At 39.0% G+C, this 17699-nt stretch overlaps 1 protein-coding gene across 4 annotated transcripts in view; it reads left to right on the top strand.

Annotated features, from left to right (window-relative positions):
• The first annotated feature begins 743 nt into the window (after positions 1–743).
• LOC101732754 overlaps positions 744–17699 on the top strand; it is a 32432-nt gene continuing 15476 nt past the window's right edge. Inside the window, exons 1-2 of one of the 4 annotated variants that reach the window (XM_012965442.3) lie at positions 747–905; positions 2013–2072. In XM_012965442.3, coding sequence (XP_012820896.1) covers positions 870–905; positions 2013–2072 — 96 coding nt within the window. In that variant the 5' untranslated portion in view covers positions 747–869. Of the gene's footprint in view, positions 906–2012; positions 2073–10004; positions 10066–17699 lie in introns of those variants that run through there. The other 3 variants (XM_004915319.4, XM_012965445.3, XM_012965444.3) reach the window with 3 other exon arrangements.

Below are 17699 nucleotides of genomic sequence, written 5' to 3'. Positions count from 1 at the left end.
GACTTTGCCTTTCCTTGTCCTTTAAGCAGACTAAGCTCTTCCCTCTCAGCGCTTTTCAGAGTCTGAAAGATGCAATGTAAGGATAGGCAAAAGATGTGGTTTTGGAGTTCTAATCCTGCAAATTTTAATGATTAAAGTCACTTGGGGGTGCTTAACATTTTGGCACCCCCAAGTGACTTTGCCTTTCCATGTCCTTTAAGTGGGTCAAGGTGGTCACGTCATGATGCTGCAGCTTCACTGCCCTTACTTTTCCCTTTGTACACATTCATTCCCTTCCACATGTTTTTGGAGCAGCTTGGATTGCTTAATTCATACTGTCACACTGACTCCTCTCTGCTGAGCCGGCCCATAACAGAAACCCTTAGAATGCAGTTTAGATCGTGTAGATTTGGTTGGCCTGCCTAACCTGACTGCAATAAAGATTTAGCTTTCATTTCAGATTGTGTCCTTTTTATCAGCCTGCCTAATCTGCCCATAATATAAATCTTTTTTGCCTGCTGCTTGGGTCACATGATTTTCAAAATCACGTGATCCAAGCTGCTGAGTACTAAGCGTACTGCTGTGTGTAGCGGCCTGAAGAGTTTTGTTGTTAATTCCCAGGTTAGGGAGACCAAAACGGTGCCATATGAAATGTGAGCTAAATCGTACTGCTTAGCAAAATTAATGTTCAACTGTCCTGTGTGCCGGGAAAGGGAGGCGGTACTTCCTACTGCAGTGAAAGAAAAGAGCCAATGGCAATACAATGCACATTCAGGCGAAAGAGACCCGCATGCGCAGAACGCTTTTGATGCTTGGAATGCCCTTACACTACATTAGTTAAATAGCAGCATACTACTGTAGTTAAGCATTAAAAGGGGTCAGCGACATACATGGACCTGTCATTGAGACGAGCAGTATCTTTACAGGTGATTTTCTTAAAATCTATAGAAACTGAAAATACAAATATATTTGAAACCTGCATTAACTTCCATTGTTTACTGAATGGAAAGCAGCGTCGGACTGGGCCGGCGGGTACTAGGAAAAAACCCGGTGGGCCCCGGCGGCCCAGATCCGATAAGTTTCTTTTAGGAGCGGTCGGGGGAGGAGGTCGGAGGGTGTAGGGGCCCCTGAGGCAGAAGCCCCGGTGGGCCCTGCACCCAAAGACCGACCCTGAATGGAAGACAATTTTATGAAAGAACCCCTTTAAGTTTTGGTGTTCCCTTATTTGGAGATTCCAGATCCTTAGCATTTCTCATAATAGGTCCATACCTCTTATTTGCATTGTTTTCAGAGACAAATATGTTAAGGGTCAGACTGATATGAACGAATATGCGCATGTTTACTTTGGTGCAATTTAGACTTTAGTTACAGCTGCCCTCTTTGTTCTTCACCTGCTTTTCTTTTACCAACCCTTGATTGTATATTTGCTGTTGCTTGAGAACACACAACCTCTGCCTTTACCTGAGCCTTTCTCATGCCCAGTCTACTCTACGGTTTAATTTCTAACACTGAGCAGGTTTGCATCCAGTTATCTTTAGGTTGCATTAAAAAAAATGTTTAAAAGAAGTGGGAACAAATAATAATTTCAAGAATGGATCTGCGTTCATGCAAGTAATATGATAATTTGAATTGTAAACAGTTTGGTGTAACAAGAATACATTCAACATGTATATATGTATGAGGCCTAATAGAGACACTTAATCATTTTAAAAATAATTGTAAAGAGAATTATGACTTGTAATGACAAGCAGAAAAAGCTTTGGATATATATGTGTATAAACAATAATGATGCTTTGACTGCTGGTCAGATGTTTGAAAGTTAAATACTTTGGGCAGCATAGAACTCTAATGCCTGTAGGTAGACGTACAAAAGAGTGGCAATAGCATATTCACAACAGGCAAATCGTGGGGAAACAAGTTATACCTTAAAATCACTGAACCAATATGGTAAACGGGATTTATCACTTGGAGGCTCTTTGTCCACTCAGATTAAGAAATACTGACCAATTTCTTTTAATTTCTAATTTACACAGACAAAGGATGACTTAATTGCACAAGAATTTAAAAACAATGGAGATTTTCTTGATTATTTGGTAAGATAATTTTTTTGCTGTTTTTAAAGGATAATGCTATGCTGCTTCTTTTCTGTTTTGTATTTACACAATATAGGGATGCACCAAATTCAAGATTCAGTTCGGGATTAGGCCACACACATGGCGATTTGATATCTTTCGTGCGACCATCGGTTGCACGAAAGATCGTACAATCCACCACTAACCTTCAGGGCTGAAACGGCAGATAAGGAGGTAGAAACAATAGGATTTCTGCCAATTCAGCCCTGACGGCAGATTTTGCTCAGGCGCTTTCTATGGCGCCCGATTAAAATCTTTTAACCTGGCCGATCGGCGAGTCGACCGATATCAGCAGCCTCCTGCGATATCGGTCGACTTGCCATACACGCACCAAATATTGTACGAAACGAGGTTTCTCATATCAACATAAAACTTTCCAAATATGAATGCCTACTGAGCAGTTCGATACCCAATATGCATAGATTTACTAAACTATGTGGTGTACAGAGGCACCCAAAATTATATATAGCAGACAAAATGTCCATGGGCAAAGACAAGTAACAAAGAACAATGTGAAATGCAATAAAACCGCTAAAAAAACAAAAACCCAAAAATCAATGTTTTGGTTTTTTTCACCTGGTCATACCTGCGTCAATATAATTGTACGAACAAAGTTTTGTATGAATTTTGGACAATGTGTGGGCTCCGTTGACAATTCTTGAACCATGACGATTGGTTGTTTAGTCTGACTATCCATGTGTGACCTATGACGTATAAACATATGCATACACACCCACAGAGAAACTTTATTTACGTTTGCATTGTAAGACCAACATTCGTACCAAAGATTGAAATGAAAATTTAAAAATCATTTATATACATGGTTATCAAATGTTGACATCCTTTTCATAACATCCTCATGCTATATCCTCATGCATGTGATACTTGCAAAATACTGTATATTTTTGAGTATAAGCCTAGTTTTTCAGCACCCAAAATGTGCTCAAAAAGTCACCCTCGACTTATACTCGAGTCGGGTGCCATGGGTCCCTCCAAACTAGCACCCTCTGTCCTTTGTACTCTGTCCTTTGTGTGCAAATTAGGCCACCTGCAACCAGACCCTCCAGTGCCCTGGCCCTCTCACAAATTTATCTTCATCTACCATCCTCACCTGTCCCATTCTGCACTAGACATTTCACTTTATATTCTATATAAACTATATATAGTTTTGAAGGATTTTAACTCTTTTGTGTTTTAACTTGGTTGCTGAGTACTCTTAAGGTATCATTGTTGATAAAACAATTGTTTTTGTTGACCCTCCACTTACAGAGCTAGTTTACAGTTTTTATTTGAAATAAATATTTAAAAACATATACCCCACTGATGCCTCATTTAATGTAATTTTTTTTTTTTTTAAAGATGTTTATTTTTCCATTTTTATAGACGAACAATACATACAAACTTTAGCTACATAAGTGTATCTGGTAACTGTTGCAGTCTCATTGTAAGGTACAATACACAGTTTTGTTCTCAATAATAATAATAATAATAATAATAATAATTATTTTTATTATAGTCATTGTAAAGCCGTATTTGATTGACATAGCTTTCTATTGGTCTGGGTTCGGTTGCCTCTTATGCATGGCGATTGCCCAATTTATTAAAAATTGGGTTTGCTTTGGGGCTTATTAGCTAGGATGTGTTTCGGGCAGATTTAGCATAGGGTTAGCATCCAACCAGGGGGTACATATCCTATCAAATTTTTGTGGTGTGCCTCTTGCAACAGATGTTAGTTTTATAAGTGGCACAGTCTTGTTGATCATTGCCACCCATTCTGATATTGTGGGTGCGATAGGACTCATCCATTTCATAATAAGTAATTTTTTTGCATAGAACAGGGTTGCCCTCATTAGGTTTCTAACATGGTTTTGTGGGACCAGTTCATCTATTATGCCTAGGAGACATACTTCTGGGGTCTTGACTCTAGGTAGGACCAGTTGCTCATCCAGGTATTGCATGATTCCAGACCAATAGTTAGCTATGTGGGTACAATCCCACACCATATGTATAAATCCTGCATTGGCATTATGACATTTGGGGCATTCTGCATTTGGTGATCTACCCATAACTTTGAGTCTGGCTGGGGTGATATATACTTGGTGGTAGAATTTGAATTGTATTCTATCCCTGGTGGCTATGAGGAAGTCATATATATGGTCTCAAAACACAGAAAGAAATCGCCAGTGCTCGGTCTAACCCACGCTGTAGCGTTGACCAGCTGCTAGAAACACACTATTGTGCCAGCGCTCGGTCTAACCCACAATCTGGAGTTGACCAGCTGCTAGAAACACACTATTGTGCCAGCGCTCGGTCTAACCCACAATCTGGAGTTGACCAGCTGCTAGAAACGATAAAAAGCCATTAATTATACACAAAGAGAAAGTTTGCCAGCGCTTAGTTTGCCTTTAAAAATAATTTTTACAAAAAATGAGGTGTTAGTACCACACTTTGGCCAAAATATGTAAGCTCACGTGCCACGTCAAGGCCCCTCATTGTACATGAGTCCTACACTGTCTAATATATGGTCTGTTGCTTCTTCCCATTGTTCCTCACTTAGCTGCGGGAGTATTTTGTCCCATTTCTCTTTGGCTTTATCAAATGGTGTGGGTGTTATTTTCAGTATAGCCTTGTATAATTAGGACAGGAGTTTCTTCCCTCCCGGGTCCCATAGCCTAATTTCCCATGGCGACCCAAATTGTGCTCTAAAAGCATGCCTTAATTGTAAATATCTAAAGAATTGTAAGTTTGGCTTTTCCAGCTTTCCTTTGAGTGCATTAAATTGTGCAAATTTACCATCAATTACCACGTGAGAGCCATTTCACCCCATTGACTGGCCAATAGTGAAAATCAGTCAGTTTCTTGAAGTGCTGTAAGTTGGCATTGTTCCACAGCGGCATTTGCAGTGAGTGACCCTTTGTATTTACCCTATTCTGCTTCCCCAGTTTGGCCCAGGCTATCATTGGGGCAGTAAGTACTTCTGGAAGGGTAGTGATGTCGCTCTTTTTTCTATATGGCGCATTGCGGAATGCTTCCAGTGAGCCAATTATGTTCCCATGTAGTGCTGTGAGTGGGTTGTGGGAGTGGGTCTGGGTTAAACCAATTGTGCAAGTAAGTTAGTTGGCTTGCCATATAATATAACTGCATGTTGGGAAATGCTAGCCCTCCTAGCTGGTATGGTGCTATAAGTGTATACCATCCCACTCTCGGGGCTTTGTTGGCCCATATGAAGGAACGTAATACCTTGTTCACTTGGTTAAAGAACTTGTTTGCTATATGTACCAGAGAATTGTGTAGTGGATACATAAGTTTAGGAAGATAAATAATTTTGAAGAGATTGATTCTCCCCCAGACTGTTAGAGGTAGTTTAACCCAGTGAACAGCATCTTTTTTTTAACTTATTCAGGACTGGTTCTAGGTTTGTGTCTTGGTATTTGGATAAGTCTCTAGTGACCTCAATACCTAGGTATCTGAACTGCCGGACCCATTGCAGGCCTTGTAGCGTGCCTTCATGTTGTGGCCCTGATAATACGAGGAGATGGCATTTTTGTCTGTTTATTTTGAGACCACTATAATTGCTGTATGTATCTAGGATTTTGAGCGCTTGTGTGAGCAAATTATCGTGGTCTGCCAAAAACAGAATTAGGTCATCCGCAATATAACGCTATTTTTTCCTCGATTTGCCCCACTTGTAAACCTCTGATTGCTGGATCCATACGAATTGCAATGGCCAGCAGTTCGATAACCAGCGCAAAGAGCAGGGGGGACATCGGGCATCTCTGTCTAGTTCCGTTATGCAGTTTTATTTTGTCTGATAGTGTAGTGTTTACCCGGATCCGAGCATTGGGCTTATTGTATAGTAGTTGAATCCATGTAATATAGTTAGGGCCAAACCCAAATTTTACCAGTATTGCCCAGAGGAAGTCCCAATTAACCGTGTCAAAAGCTTTGGTTATGTCGAGGGATGCCAGAAGTCCCCCCCCCCCGCCTCCGCTTTGCATTCTGTATATGCGTGGATACCCTTCTTAGGTTTATGGATGTTGTTTTGTGTGGCATAAATCCACTTTGGTCAATGTGTATCAGTTCCGGGAACTTTGAGGAGTCTGTTGGCTAGCACTTTTGCCAAGATTTTTGCGTCTGTATTAATTAATGAGATTGGGCGGTAGGAGTCGCAGTTTATTGGGTCCTTGCCCTGTTTGGATTAGGGTTATAATTGCATCATAGAATGTATCTGGGAGAGAGTGAGTATCTAGTGCTTCGTTGAATATTTTTGTTAATGGGGGGGTGACTTGTTTCCCTAATAGCTTGTACCAGGCTGCCGGCAAGCCGTCTGGTCCAGGAGTTTTGTTAGTTGGTAGTCTGCTAATAACTGCTTCGATTTCTTGTGGAGTGATAGGGGATTCCATAGACTGTCTCTGCTGTCTGGTTAGCTTTGGGTTAGGGAGGTTGTCTAGGTATTCCTTCATACTATTTTGTGTTGCTGCGTTTTTTTTGTGTGTATATTTCTTTGAAATGTGCTGCAAATATGCTGGCTATTTCTTGTGGGTCTGTGGCTAGGTTTCTCTGTGTTCCTTTAATAGCTGATACTACTGTTGTGGCTTCTGATATTTTGGAAAAATAAGCTAGTGCTTTGCCATTTTTATCTCTGGTTTCAAATGTTTTTTGGTTTTGGTATAGGAGTTTTTTCCTAGTTAATGTCACATGTTGTAGGTCAAGTTCCCTTTGAGCTGCTACTAATCTAGAGTGTGTTTGTTCTGATCTATTGATTATAAATTCTGCTTGTGCTTCTTGATAGATTTGTTCTTTCTGTTTCATCTCCTCTTTATGGGTTTCCTTGACTCCCTTTATAGTACTAATCAAAGATCCACGTGCTACTGCTTTTGAGGCATCCCATACTATATTCGCAGCTGTTGAGTCTTTGTTAATGCCCCAGTATCATAGTTGGCTGTGCATTGTTCTGCTACTGTGTCATTTTTTAACCATAGTGGAGATAATCTCCATAGTCTATAATGGGTACTAGGGCCCCATGATAGTTTAATTAGTAAGGGAGAGTGGTCGGAGTGTACTCTAGGTAGAATTTGGATGTCCTGGAGCAACTGTGCAAAGTTTGTCGTTTGAGATGTCGAGTGGCAAGTATATTGTTGGTCAGTCGGGTGTTTGCTACGCCAGAGGTCAAGTGCTAAGGCTGTCATCCATCCCTGTAAGTGTGTCGACGCCGAGTCTATTCCTGTCTGTCTATCCATTGGGGGGTTTACTGTGCAGTTAAAGTCACCTATGAAGCCAAGGGGGTCTGTGGGTAGGGTCATTACCTTTTGTGCAATTTGCTCCAGTATAGTAATAGAGAACGGGGGGGGGGGGGGGGGGGGGGGGGGGGATATATACATTTACTAGGATAAGTGGCTGGTTTTGTATCTTGCAGTGTAGGATGATAAACCTTCCATAAAAGTCTGTCTGTACAGTTAGTAGTTCAAATGGCACACTCTTTCTTATTAAAATAGAGACTCCCCTGGAGTATGTTGAATAGGGGGCATGATAGACGTGCCTTTTGAGTGCTAATAGCTTTTGTCCCGTTAAATGCGTTTCTTGTAATAATATAACATCGGTTCTTTGTGAATTTGGTTGAGTATTAGTGCCCTCTTAAACTTTGAGTTCAAGCCCCTTGATAATATGGTGATCCCTGTCATTTTTGGTTACTAGCTGTTCTGTGTTGTGCGTTGTACCTGCTCTTTCTCATGGATTTCGGTGACTGCTTATATAAACATAAAATTATGTACAAACAAATAACAATTGTTAACATTCCCAACTTTAGCTTCCCTCCTCCCTGCCCACCCCCCAAACTTGGGTGGGCCTATACCCGTAACAGTAATTTATTTTGAGGTACATGTTAGTTACCAAGATGGCCTCTCGTTGGCCTTTTATCAAGTTATAGCCATATAGACTCCCTTTTTTGTTATTTCTGCGAGTGGCAGGAGAGTTATGACAAGGTTAGGGTTTTGTTGCCCTTTTATACTTCACCAAGTGCAGTTCGCTTCTGGTTTTCAGTTCGGAAGGTCTCTTTTACTTGCTCTCTTATGGGTTGCCGGTTTCTGGGGTTCGAAGGTGCTGCTGCCATAGAGCACTGTGTCGTTTGTCCTTCTGCAGGTGCCCGGCCAGCAAGCGTAGTGTAGTTTAAATCCGCAGTTCATGGGGTGAGTAGTTGAGGGTGCGTTTGCTGTGTTCGGATGTTGCTTCTCATCAGTAGGTCGGTAATTTCAGCTTCAGGTCAGCCGTGTAGGTTCAGTTGGTTCGGCTTCCCTGCGGGGAGCATCTCCGTTGCGTCGTGGAAATCTTTGCTTGTCAAGCCATTGGTCTGCTTCCTCCGCTGTAGTGAAGAATTGTGTTAGATCATCATGCGCTATTCAGAGCTTAGCCGGGTACAGCATTGAGTAGATAATGCCCTCCGCTCTCAGCCTTTGTTTTACTCCCTGGTATGTTGCTCTCAGCTTCTGTATCGCTTGTGAGTAGTCCGGGTACATGGAAATATTTGCTCCATTATATGTAAGTTGCCCTTTTTTCCTGGCTGCTATCATCGCAGCATCGCGGTCTCTGTAGTTAAGGAACCGCATTATGAGTGTCCTCGGTGGAGCTCCTGGTGGCAATGCCCTTGTAGGTATGCAATGTGCTCTCTCAATAATAAATATATTGGAGAAGGTGCCTTCCCCCAGTGTCTGTTTTAACCATGCTTCCACAAAGGTTTCAGGTGCCTTTCCCTCACTGCCTTCCGGCAGGCCTACCAATCTCAGGTTATTCCGTCTGTTGCGGTTTTCTAGGTCTTCTGCTCGTGCAGTGAGGGTCGTTATTTGTTGCTGTAGCATATTAATTTGCCCCGGGAGTGGCGTGGTTGCGTCCTCAAGCGTTGAGATACGCGCCTCTGCTTCTGTGGTTCGTTCTCTCAGGGTTTGTAGGTCCTGCTGTAGCAGCGATGTCTATTTTGATTGATTCCAGTTGCGCAATTGTACTGGAGTGAGTGTTATTGATTGCTTCCAGTAATTCTGCGTTTGTTGGCTCCGAGACTCTGACTGTATGGCAGGGGAGTTAGGCGATGCAGGCCCAGGGCCTTCGTCATTTGCATGGTCTGGTTCTGACTGGGAGGGATGCAGGAATTTATCCAGTTTCTGCGACTGGTCTGCTTTCCCTCTCTGGGTGTGCTTCCCCATCTCTCTTGCCTTAGTTTTCTGGGTTTAGATGGGTGTCTTTATGTTTTATGGCGCTCAGGATAATCTGGCCGTCGAGGAGCTCTGTGAGGCACGTCTACTCAAGTCACCATCTTGGCCACGGCTCTTTAATGTAATTTTATTGGTATTTATTTTGATGAAACTTAGCAGTAGCTGCTGCATTTCCCACCCTAGGCTTATACTCGAGTCAATAAGTTTTTCCAGTTTTCTTAGGTAAAATTAGGTACCTCGGCTTATATTCGGATCGGCTTATACTTGAGTATATACGGTATGTTATATATCAAAAAAGAGTGTTGTTCTGCTAGGTTCATGATGATAATACAGTAAATAAACCTGAAAGAAAAAGCAAGTAACTTTTTATAGCATTTTTTATTTCTCAGATTATCTGTAGTTTTGTGTGGTGTGTGGTTTTTTTTTTTTTTTTTTTTTTTAACAAGCAAAAGGACTTTTTTTTTTTTTTTTTTTATTAATTGCACACAAAAATGTTAACATTTACTTTTACAAAGAGATGATTTTCATGATTTCTACCAGATAACAATGTCAATAGGAATTGACATACAAATATTTCCACAAACCAAATCAAATAAAAAAAAGTTTGAGCTTTTTTTTCCATTACTATTCCACTATTCCATTTCTATTTCATTTTTAATTTCTTGCATCATTTCTTTGGTTTGTTCATCAGGTAATATTATGGCTTCCTTCGCACATTGTAAATGCTCAACGCAGCTTCTTATTCGGGTCTGGTAATGATATTTTTTTTTTTTCTACCTGTGTTTATCAGTTGAACAAATTGCAGTTTTAATACAATGTACATGGATTAAAAACTGTCCAAAAAGCAAAACCTAAAGACCTTTGTTGGACTGTGCACAAACCTAACATAGCCAATGTGTCTTGTTAGATGCTGTGGGGCTCTTCTAAAAGTTTCCTTGGAGTCTGGATTTCCGCCCAAAGTTTCATTACAAAATTATTCAGCAAATAGTACGTAATTGGTCTTCCACTTTCAGTTTTAGGTCTGACCAGCGCTTTCTCAGTTGGTCTTTTGATTGAAGCACCCCAATTTTTTGTGGAGACCTTCAACAACCTTACTTAAGATGTTAAGTTTGCATGATGGTATACTGCTTTTTTACAGTCATAATCATGTTTAAGAAACTGCCCCATTTAGACCTTTTCTGCACAGGTTATTTTCTGTAGCCCTCCAGTCTTGCTCCATCACTACGAGACCACAAACTGTAGCGAGAAACCATCAGTGACGTCAAGTGGAAATGATGTAGTATCTTGTGGTGATCCAGAAGTGGTCAGAATTTTAAATTTCTTCAGTATATAATACAAGTGTACGTTACAAGGAAATTTCTTTTTTTTTTTTTTTTTTTTATTTCAACACACTTGAATACAGGTGAGTATGTTTGTAAGTATAATATCTGTATGCTCTTGTAAATCAGTATTTTTATATTTTGAAATGTATGCTTCTATATAAAATTTTGAAAAGTTTAGGAATTCTGACTTTAAGGGAATACATTGACTAATATCATTCTTTGCCATGTTTGTGGAAGTAAAGGTGGCTGATTATTTAAACAGGCAAAAAGTATGGAAACATATGAGATACTGGTGCAACTATGCTGTTAATGTTGACTTTTTTTTTTTTTAAAAACAAAATCTTACATTTAAGGACTGCTTTAAAAGGAATATGCCCCACATATATGGTACTATGACCTCCTCTCCTTTACAGAGCACCAGGAGATTCCGTGAAACTCTGTATCAAGTTTTGAAAAATGTTTGCAAAATACCACTTCAAACCAACAAAAGAAAATATGAATTCTCAGGAAGACAAATTGCTTACAATAATGTCTTAAATCTGTGCTTTTCACATCCCAATTTGGATATCTGTAGCAAATTTTTTTAGACATCTCTTGAGAGACTCTTCTAAGATGCCCTGGGTTAGGAGTGATATCACCCCACCTCCTATTTTCTCCCCCAGCAGCTGATCAGCAGAACATGGGATGGTGGCAAGATAGCTGCAACTGCTTACAGAATAGTAGGGGGATATATATACCATAAGTTTTTACAATGCACTAAACCATGTAAAATAGAAGTTCTTTTATTTTAATACCTTTTGCTTCAAATATGTCCATAACTGCTTGAAAACTGTGCTCTACCCGGACCTTTTGCATGCTTCCGTTTTAGACTCTTCAGTATGTCGCAGCGAGCCGCCGGCCCTGATAGACTTCAGTAACAGAGCAGAGCTACTTAAAGTGCAGTGAATATGCATAGGGTGGTCGGGGCTTTGCAATGTCACAGGCAGTCCGTTCCTGCTCTGCTCGCTCCTCTCTACCCCCCCAGAGGGTTTTTTTTTTCCTGTTACTGTTAAGTAAAGCCCGTCAGTCAGTGCTGTGATCACTTCCTGTAGAGAGGTTGTGTATGCAGCTTTCACAAGTAAAATGCCTTCAAAACATTTTTTCTTTCTGCATCATTTCACATTTTGAGGGAGGATGAATATTGTAACTGAATCTGAACTTTTATATAAAATGTCTCCTTTTAATAGTAAGAAATCCAAGTCTGGCATGGGACTCCTCCAGTTACATGTGAGTAGAAGAAAAATTGGGTTACCTGAAATCAGTTCTAATGTGTAGCACTGGCTCATTCTGAATGCTCAGGATCAGGCACAATGCATTGAGATGGCTGCCTACACACAAATATTACAACAACAAAAAAACATTTACCGTATGTACTTTGAGTATAAGCCGATCCGAATATAAGCCGAAGTACCTAATTTTACCTAAGAAAACTGGAAAAACTTATTGACCGAAGTATAAGCCTAGGGGGGGAAATGCAGCAGCTACTGCTAAGTTTTTTGTTTTTGTTAAACTGTCAGGCAAGTTTGGGAAGGCTAAGGAAGCTGCCATACTAAGTATGAAGTACTTGCCATCCTGCTGTGTGCGCTCCCATCATATCATGGTTGAAGAAGATACTGTATCTATTTCATCTAATACTGGTAAAATTGATCAGATTGTTAACAGATGCATCCAGATGAAATCTCACCTATCCTTTAAGACATGTGGGATTTTGTTTTTGGGGCTTATCTACTTGGCAGACTGCAATGCAGCATGTCTCCCAGCACAACTGACCGCAAAGCTTCTGCTTCACCCTTGTGAGTGCATCAGGGTTGGCATACAGTTTGTGCAGGTTCACAGGGGTCTTATGCAGCCATGGAGAAGCCACCAATCTCATTTGTGCTGTGTGAGCTCCCATCGTATGAAGCCCTGCTGTGTGCGGCCCCATCGTATGAAGCCCTGCTGTGTGCGGCCCCATCGTATGAAGCCCTGCTGTGTGCGGCCCCATCGTATGAAGCCCTGCTGTGTGCGGCCCCATCGTATGAAGCCCTGCTGTGTGCGGCCCCATCTTATGAAGCCCTGCAAGTGCGCGTACGTCCGTCCATCCACAGGGGGGGTGCCGGCATGTTACATCTTCAAATCCATATACTCAAGTATAAGCTGAAAAACTTGGCTTATACTCGAGTATATACGGTAGTTCAAGAATACAATTTTAAATATAATAGCAAATCATTTGCTATGTAAACAGTGCAATTTAGAAATTTATGAATTACACCATAAAAATCATGACGGTATCCCTTTAAACATACGGTTAAAAATATGCATACACTTTAAAAGGTTACATTTTCTTTATTTTTCTTTATAACCATATTACACCATATATAAAAACCATATTTATTTTTTTGAACTTTGACAATGGCATTGAGCAATCACAACAGAAATCGAAGAAAATTAAAACACAAGGATATTTAAAAAAAAAAAAAAATTGAAAAAAAATGAAACCGCAGCCATACTTGCAAAGCTTGATTATAATCTTGCTGCTTTTGCATTTTCTGTGGCTTGAAATTTATGTAGAATGTGTGATGAACAGAGGGTGCACTGTGCATTATAACTGATTTAGTGCATAAACCTCTAAAATAAACTTTCTGAATCATTCCCTCGGCCATGTTTCTTAATCCCCCTCACCAACTAATCTCTCTTTTTCCAATACCCCTGGAATCACCTTATTGTTGTAGGTACACCCAATTTTAAGCTTTGAAGATATTTTATTATATAGTTGCACTAATGTAATTTTGTTTTGCACATATTTTATTATGATGTAACTTGTGTTTTTGTATTTTATTTAGATGTTAATGTCAAAGATTTTGTGTTTGTTTTATAGAACTAACAGAACCTCCTTATTGCACTGTAATTTAATAATGTAAAGTAGGGGCCCATTTACTAAACTACGATTGACCACGAATGTGAGAAAATTTTTCTAAATTATAGAACATTTTGTAATAACCACAATAATTTTGTTAACATTCCACAACTTTTCCGTGGTCCATTCGTTCTTCCATGAAAATTTGTTCTTTTTGCAACGACTACGAAAATTTATTGTTTGCTCTTTAATTTTTTATTAAATTCTGTCCACCATCAGATACTCTTCCTTTCTTTACAATCCCAACCATAATACATTCATAGTTTGCAGTTACAGTTGCAAGCAATACAAATACTTAATAGCCTTTGAAAAAATATGAACCAGAATTTGGTGGTGGGTTTATATGTTGTGTTTTGTATTTACCATCAATTGCTCCACCATAGTTTGGGAAATTTCAATAATCCATAGGGATTAGTAGTGATGGGCGAAAGAATTCACCAGGCATGGATTTGCAGCTAATTTCTGCGTTTTAGCTATTGGTGTGTTTTTCGCGAAATGTGTCAAAATTTGTCACGTGCAGAGAAAATTACGTGCGTCATAGAAAAAAGTCGAGGGTTATGATCTTGTCACTCCAAAGAAGTGCCATATGAGACCAAGTTTCACGCTTTAAAAGGTATTGCTTATGCCAATATATATATATTTAATATACCCTGTACTGTACTCATTTTAAAACGGAAAACAATCTGATTTTTCTTTTCAAAATAGGAATTGACAAAGCTTTGTGAACATGATCGAATGACGGTTAGCTTGTTTGTTAGTATAAACATGTATTATACGTTTAAGCAACTACGTAATTTCTGGGATGAACATGAGCATGCATCACTATTTCCTGACATTACTTTCATATGATTGTTGTCAGTCAATTAATGGCCAGAATATCATCTGACTTGTTATTTTTCCAATTAAGCCTTACTATGTAAATTTGAATGTTAGTTTTAGATTGTTGCATTAACTTGTACAATTGGTATCCGAATGTTCATTGTACAAGTAATAAAATCTGAATGTGTATGGCACACAACACTGTACAGCAGAACAATAAATTATAGAGACGAGGAAAAAGGTCCCTGCGTTAGCAGTAATGAGCGGTTTTGACACTGCCGTTAAAGGGGTGGTTCACCTTTTAATTAACTTTAAATATGTCATAAAGTGGCCAATTCTAAGCATTTTTCAATTGGTCTTCATTTTTTATAGTTTTTAAATTCTTTGCCTTCTTCTGACTATTTCCAACTTTCGAATGGGGGGTCACTGAATTCCAGCAGCCAAAATATTTTTTTTTTCTCTTTCAGGCTACAATTTTATTGTTACTTTTTATTACTTTTCTTTCTTTCTGTTTAGATCCTCTCCTATAAATCGGCAAGGTAATTTGGACCCTATAACCAGGAAACTGCTGAAATTCCAAACTGGAGATTTTCTGAATAAAAAGCGAAGTAATAAAAAAAAAAATAATAAAAAATGAAGACCAATTGCAAATTGTCTCAGAATAGCACTCTCTACATCATACTAAAGGTTGATTCAAAGGTGAACAACCCCTTTTAATATAGTAAAAAAAGAAAGGGAGGAGTCCAACTATCCTAAAACATGCTTGGCAATAATTAACAGTCAGTATAAATATTAAAGGGGATTATAGGTCCAGGTTTATGTGGAAAGATCAGTTTAGTTTTTGTTAGGTTGAGGTACATTAATTCATCTAGCTAGAGATTGCTAGGAAGGAGTAAGAGATTTTAGTCTTACTTTTAGCTGTTGATGTAGGGGTTGATGAATATAATTAGGTATTAGCAGCATACAGATGATATTTAAAGCCCAATGAGTGTATGAGATCTCCCAAAGACACAGAGTTTATAGGGAGAAAAGCAACAGCCCAAGTACAGAACATTGTGGCGCCCCCTACATTAAGGGCAAGGTCACACATGGCAGATTGTTAGCCTGAGAATAAGCACCCTAAATGGAACTGGAGATGAGGTTCTGTTAGCATAGGAGACAGTGAATGATTGATAGAGGAAGATAAGAAGAAAGTCATAATGCTTATAAAGCAAATGCAGAATTTGCATATGGAGGGATTGGTCAGCTGTAGCAAAGGCAGATACCGAGGAGGATTTGAATACAGAAGTAACCTTTGGTTTGGGCAACCTGAAGATTATTATTAACTATGCACAAGGCCGTCTCAGTTGAGTGTGCAGTTTGTAATGGGGACTGCTGTAAGATGTGATAGACAGTCACTACTCATTGGGCTGGTGGGGAGCTGTGTACTTGAATACGTTCAGGCCTGGGTGCATAGAAAGTTAGCAACACAGAAGAATACAATATGTTTTTTAGGTGACACTTGTGGTTTAGTGGATAGGTTTAATGTTTTTCTGTCACTGCTGTACCATTTTAACAATCAGTAAATATATTGGTTGAGCAGGTGGCTAACCTGACCCAGTAGCTTTAAATTTTAGTTAACGGACAATTTTTTTAAATCTAACGGCTGACCTTAGATAAACTAAGCCTGTACACAGTAGACTTGGATCAAGCTCATATATGTAGTCTGAACAAGTACCCTCTCTTACAGTTTCTGCCATTTAGCTGTTTGCCTTTAACATCACTTGGTGTGTAGCTGAAAATTTTGGCATGTTATTGTTGACTTTATCTAGTGTCAGAGCGCACCATACATGCTGGACATTACTGGCTAATGATGAGATTACTATCATGGTTTTAACTGATAAGCGATATATATTTTATCGCATTCTTTCCCGCTTGTCTAGCCTTGTGAATTATGCCTAATATGTGAAGGCAGATTTACCACAATTTGAGTTTGTGTAGTTTAAGAGGATTTTTCTACCATGACTAAACTTACAAATGAAAAAAGCATGAATGGCTTCTTCTTTATAACAAAAATGACAAAAGAAACCTGCGGACGCCAAAATGTGAAGAAAAAAAAAAACCTTGAAAAGCGATTTTTACATCACTTAAATATAATGAATAGTGATGTCTCCTAAAATATACACAACTTGAATACCTTCAAGTAAAAGGACTTCCAAAATATTGCCTTGGACAGCTTTTACATGAGCTTGACAGATTTTTAGATGGTATATTTTTACATTTGTTGTTTTCACTGTTATGATGCACAATTAAAAACAAAGTGTTATAGCACAGAAATAAAACAATGATTGTTAGTAAATGGCCCCCTTAGTGTTTGTCGTACTTGATCACTGAACTTGGTCACATTGCACATTTTTAGGCTGAATTTTAAATTCGTGTTTAACTCTTTTTTCTCTTTTATTGTACATTGTTCCTTTCTATGCTAGGTTTAATAGACTTGTTTGGCATGTGTTCAGTTGACAAAGGCTAGATTAAAGGCTAGATTAAAGATTATCAAGTTTTCATAAACCCTGTGAAGGTGGATGCAGTGGCTGCAAACAATACAGTTTTTGGAGGGCACACCACAATTACTAGAACAAAATTACTATCTTTAAAAAGAATACTAGAACAAAATTACTATCTTTAAGAAGAATGAAAAGGGTGCAAATGAGAATCTGCTTCCCAAACCAAACGGAAAATCAGTACAAATCAATCAATTGCTCAATGCACACCTATTTAAAATTAAAAAAAAAAAGAGCAACAAATGGTATATAAATGGCATATAATGCTCTTTATATAGTGAATGTTCACAAAACAATTAGCACAATTACAAAGCATAATCTATATACCACCAATTAGCCTAAATACAATGAAGCAGAAAAAGCAGACTCATATGGATTGAGAGAACCCCAATGTTCTGGAATCCAGTCCTTTGTCAAGGATTCAGAATCCATTTGCTGTTTTTTGTTTGTCTTTTTTTTTTCTGATACAGGTATAGGACCCATTATCCAGAATGCTCGGGACCAAGGGTATTCCGGATAAGGGGTCTTTCCGTAATTTGGATCTCAATGCCTTAAGTCTACTAAAAAATCAATAAAACATTAATTAAACCCAATAGGATTGTTTTGCATCCAATAAGGATTAATTATATCTTAGTTGGAATCAATTACAAGGTTCTGTTTTATTTCTACATAGAAAAAAGAAATCGGTTTTAAAATTCTGAATTATTTGCTTAAAATTGAGTCTATGGAAGACGGGCATTCCGTAATTCGGAGCTTTCTGGATAACGGGT

Source organism: Xenopus tropicalis, chromosome 6, assembly GCF_000004195.4.
Source record: "Xenopus tropicalis strain Nigerian chromosome 6, UCB_Xtro_10.0, whole genome shotgun sequence".
NCBI lineage: Eukaryota > Metazoa > Chordata > Amphibia > Anura > Pipidae > Xenopus > Xenopus tropicalis.
Note: the sequence above shows the minus strand (reverse complement) of the source record. Positions and strands in the feature narration are given on the sequence as shown.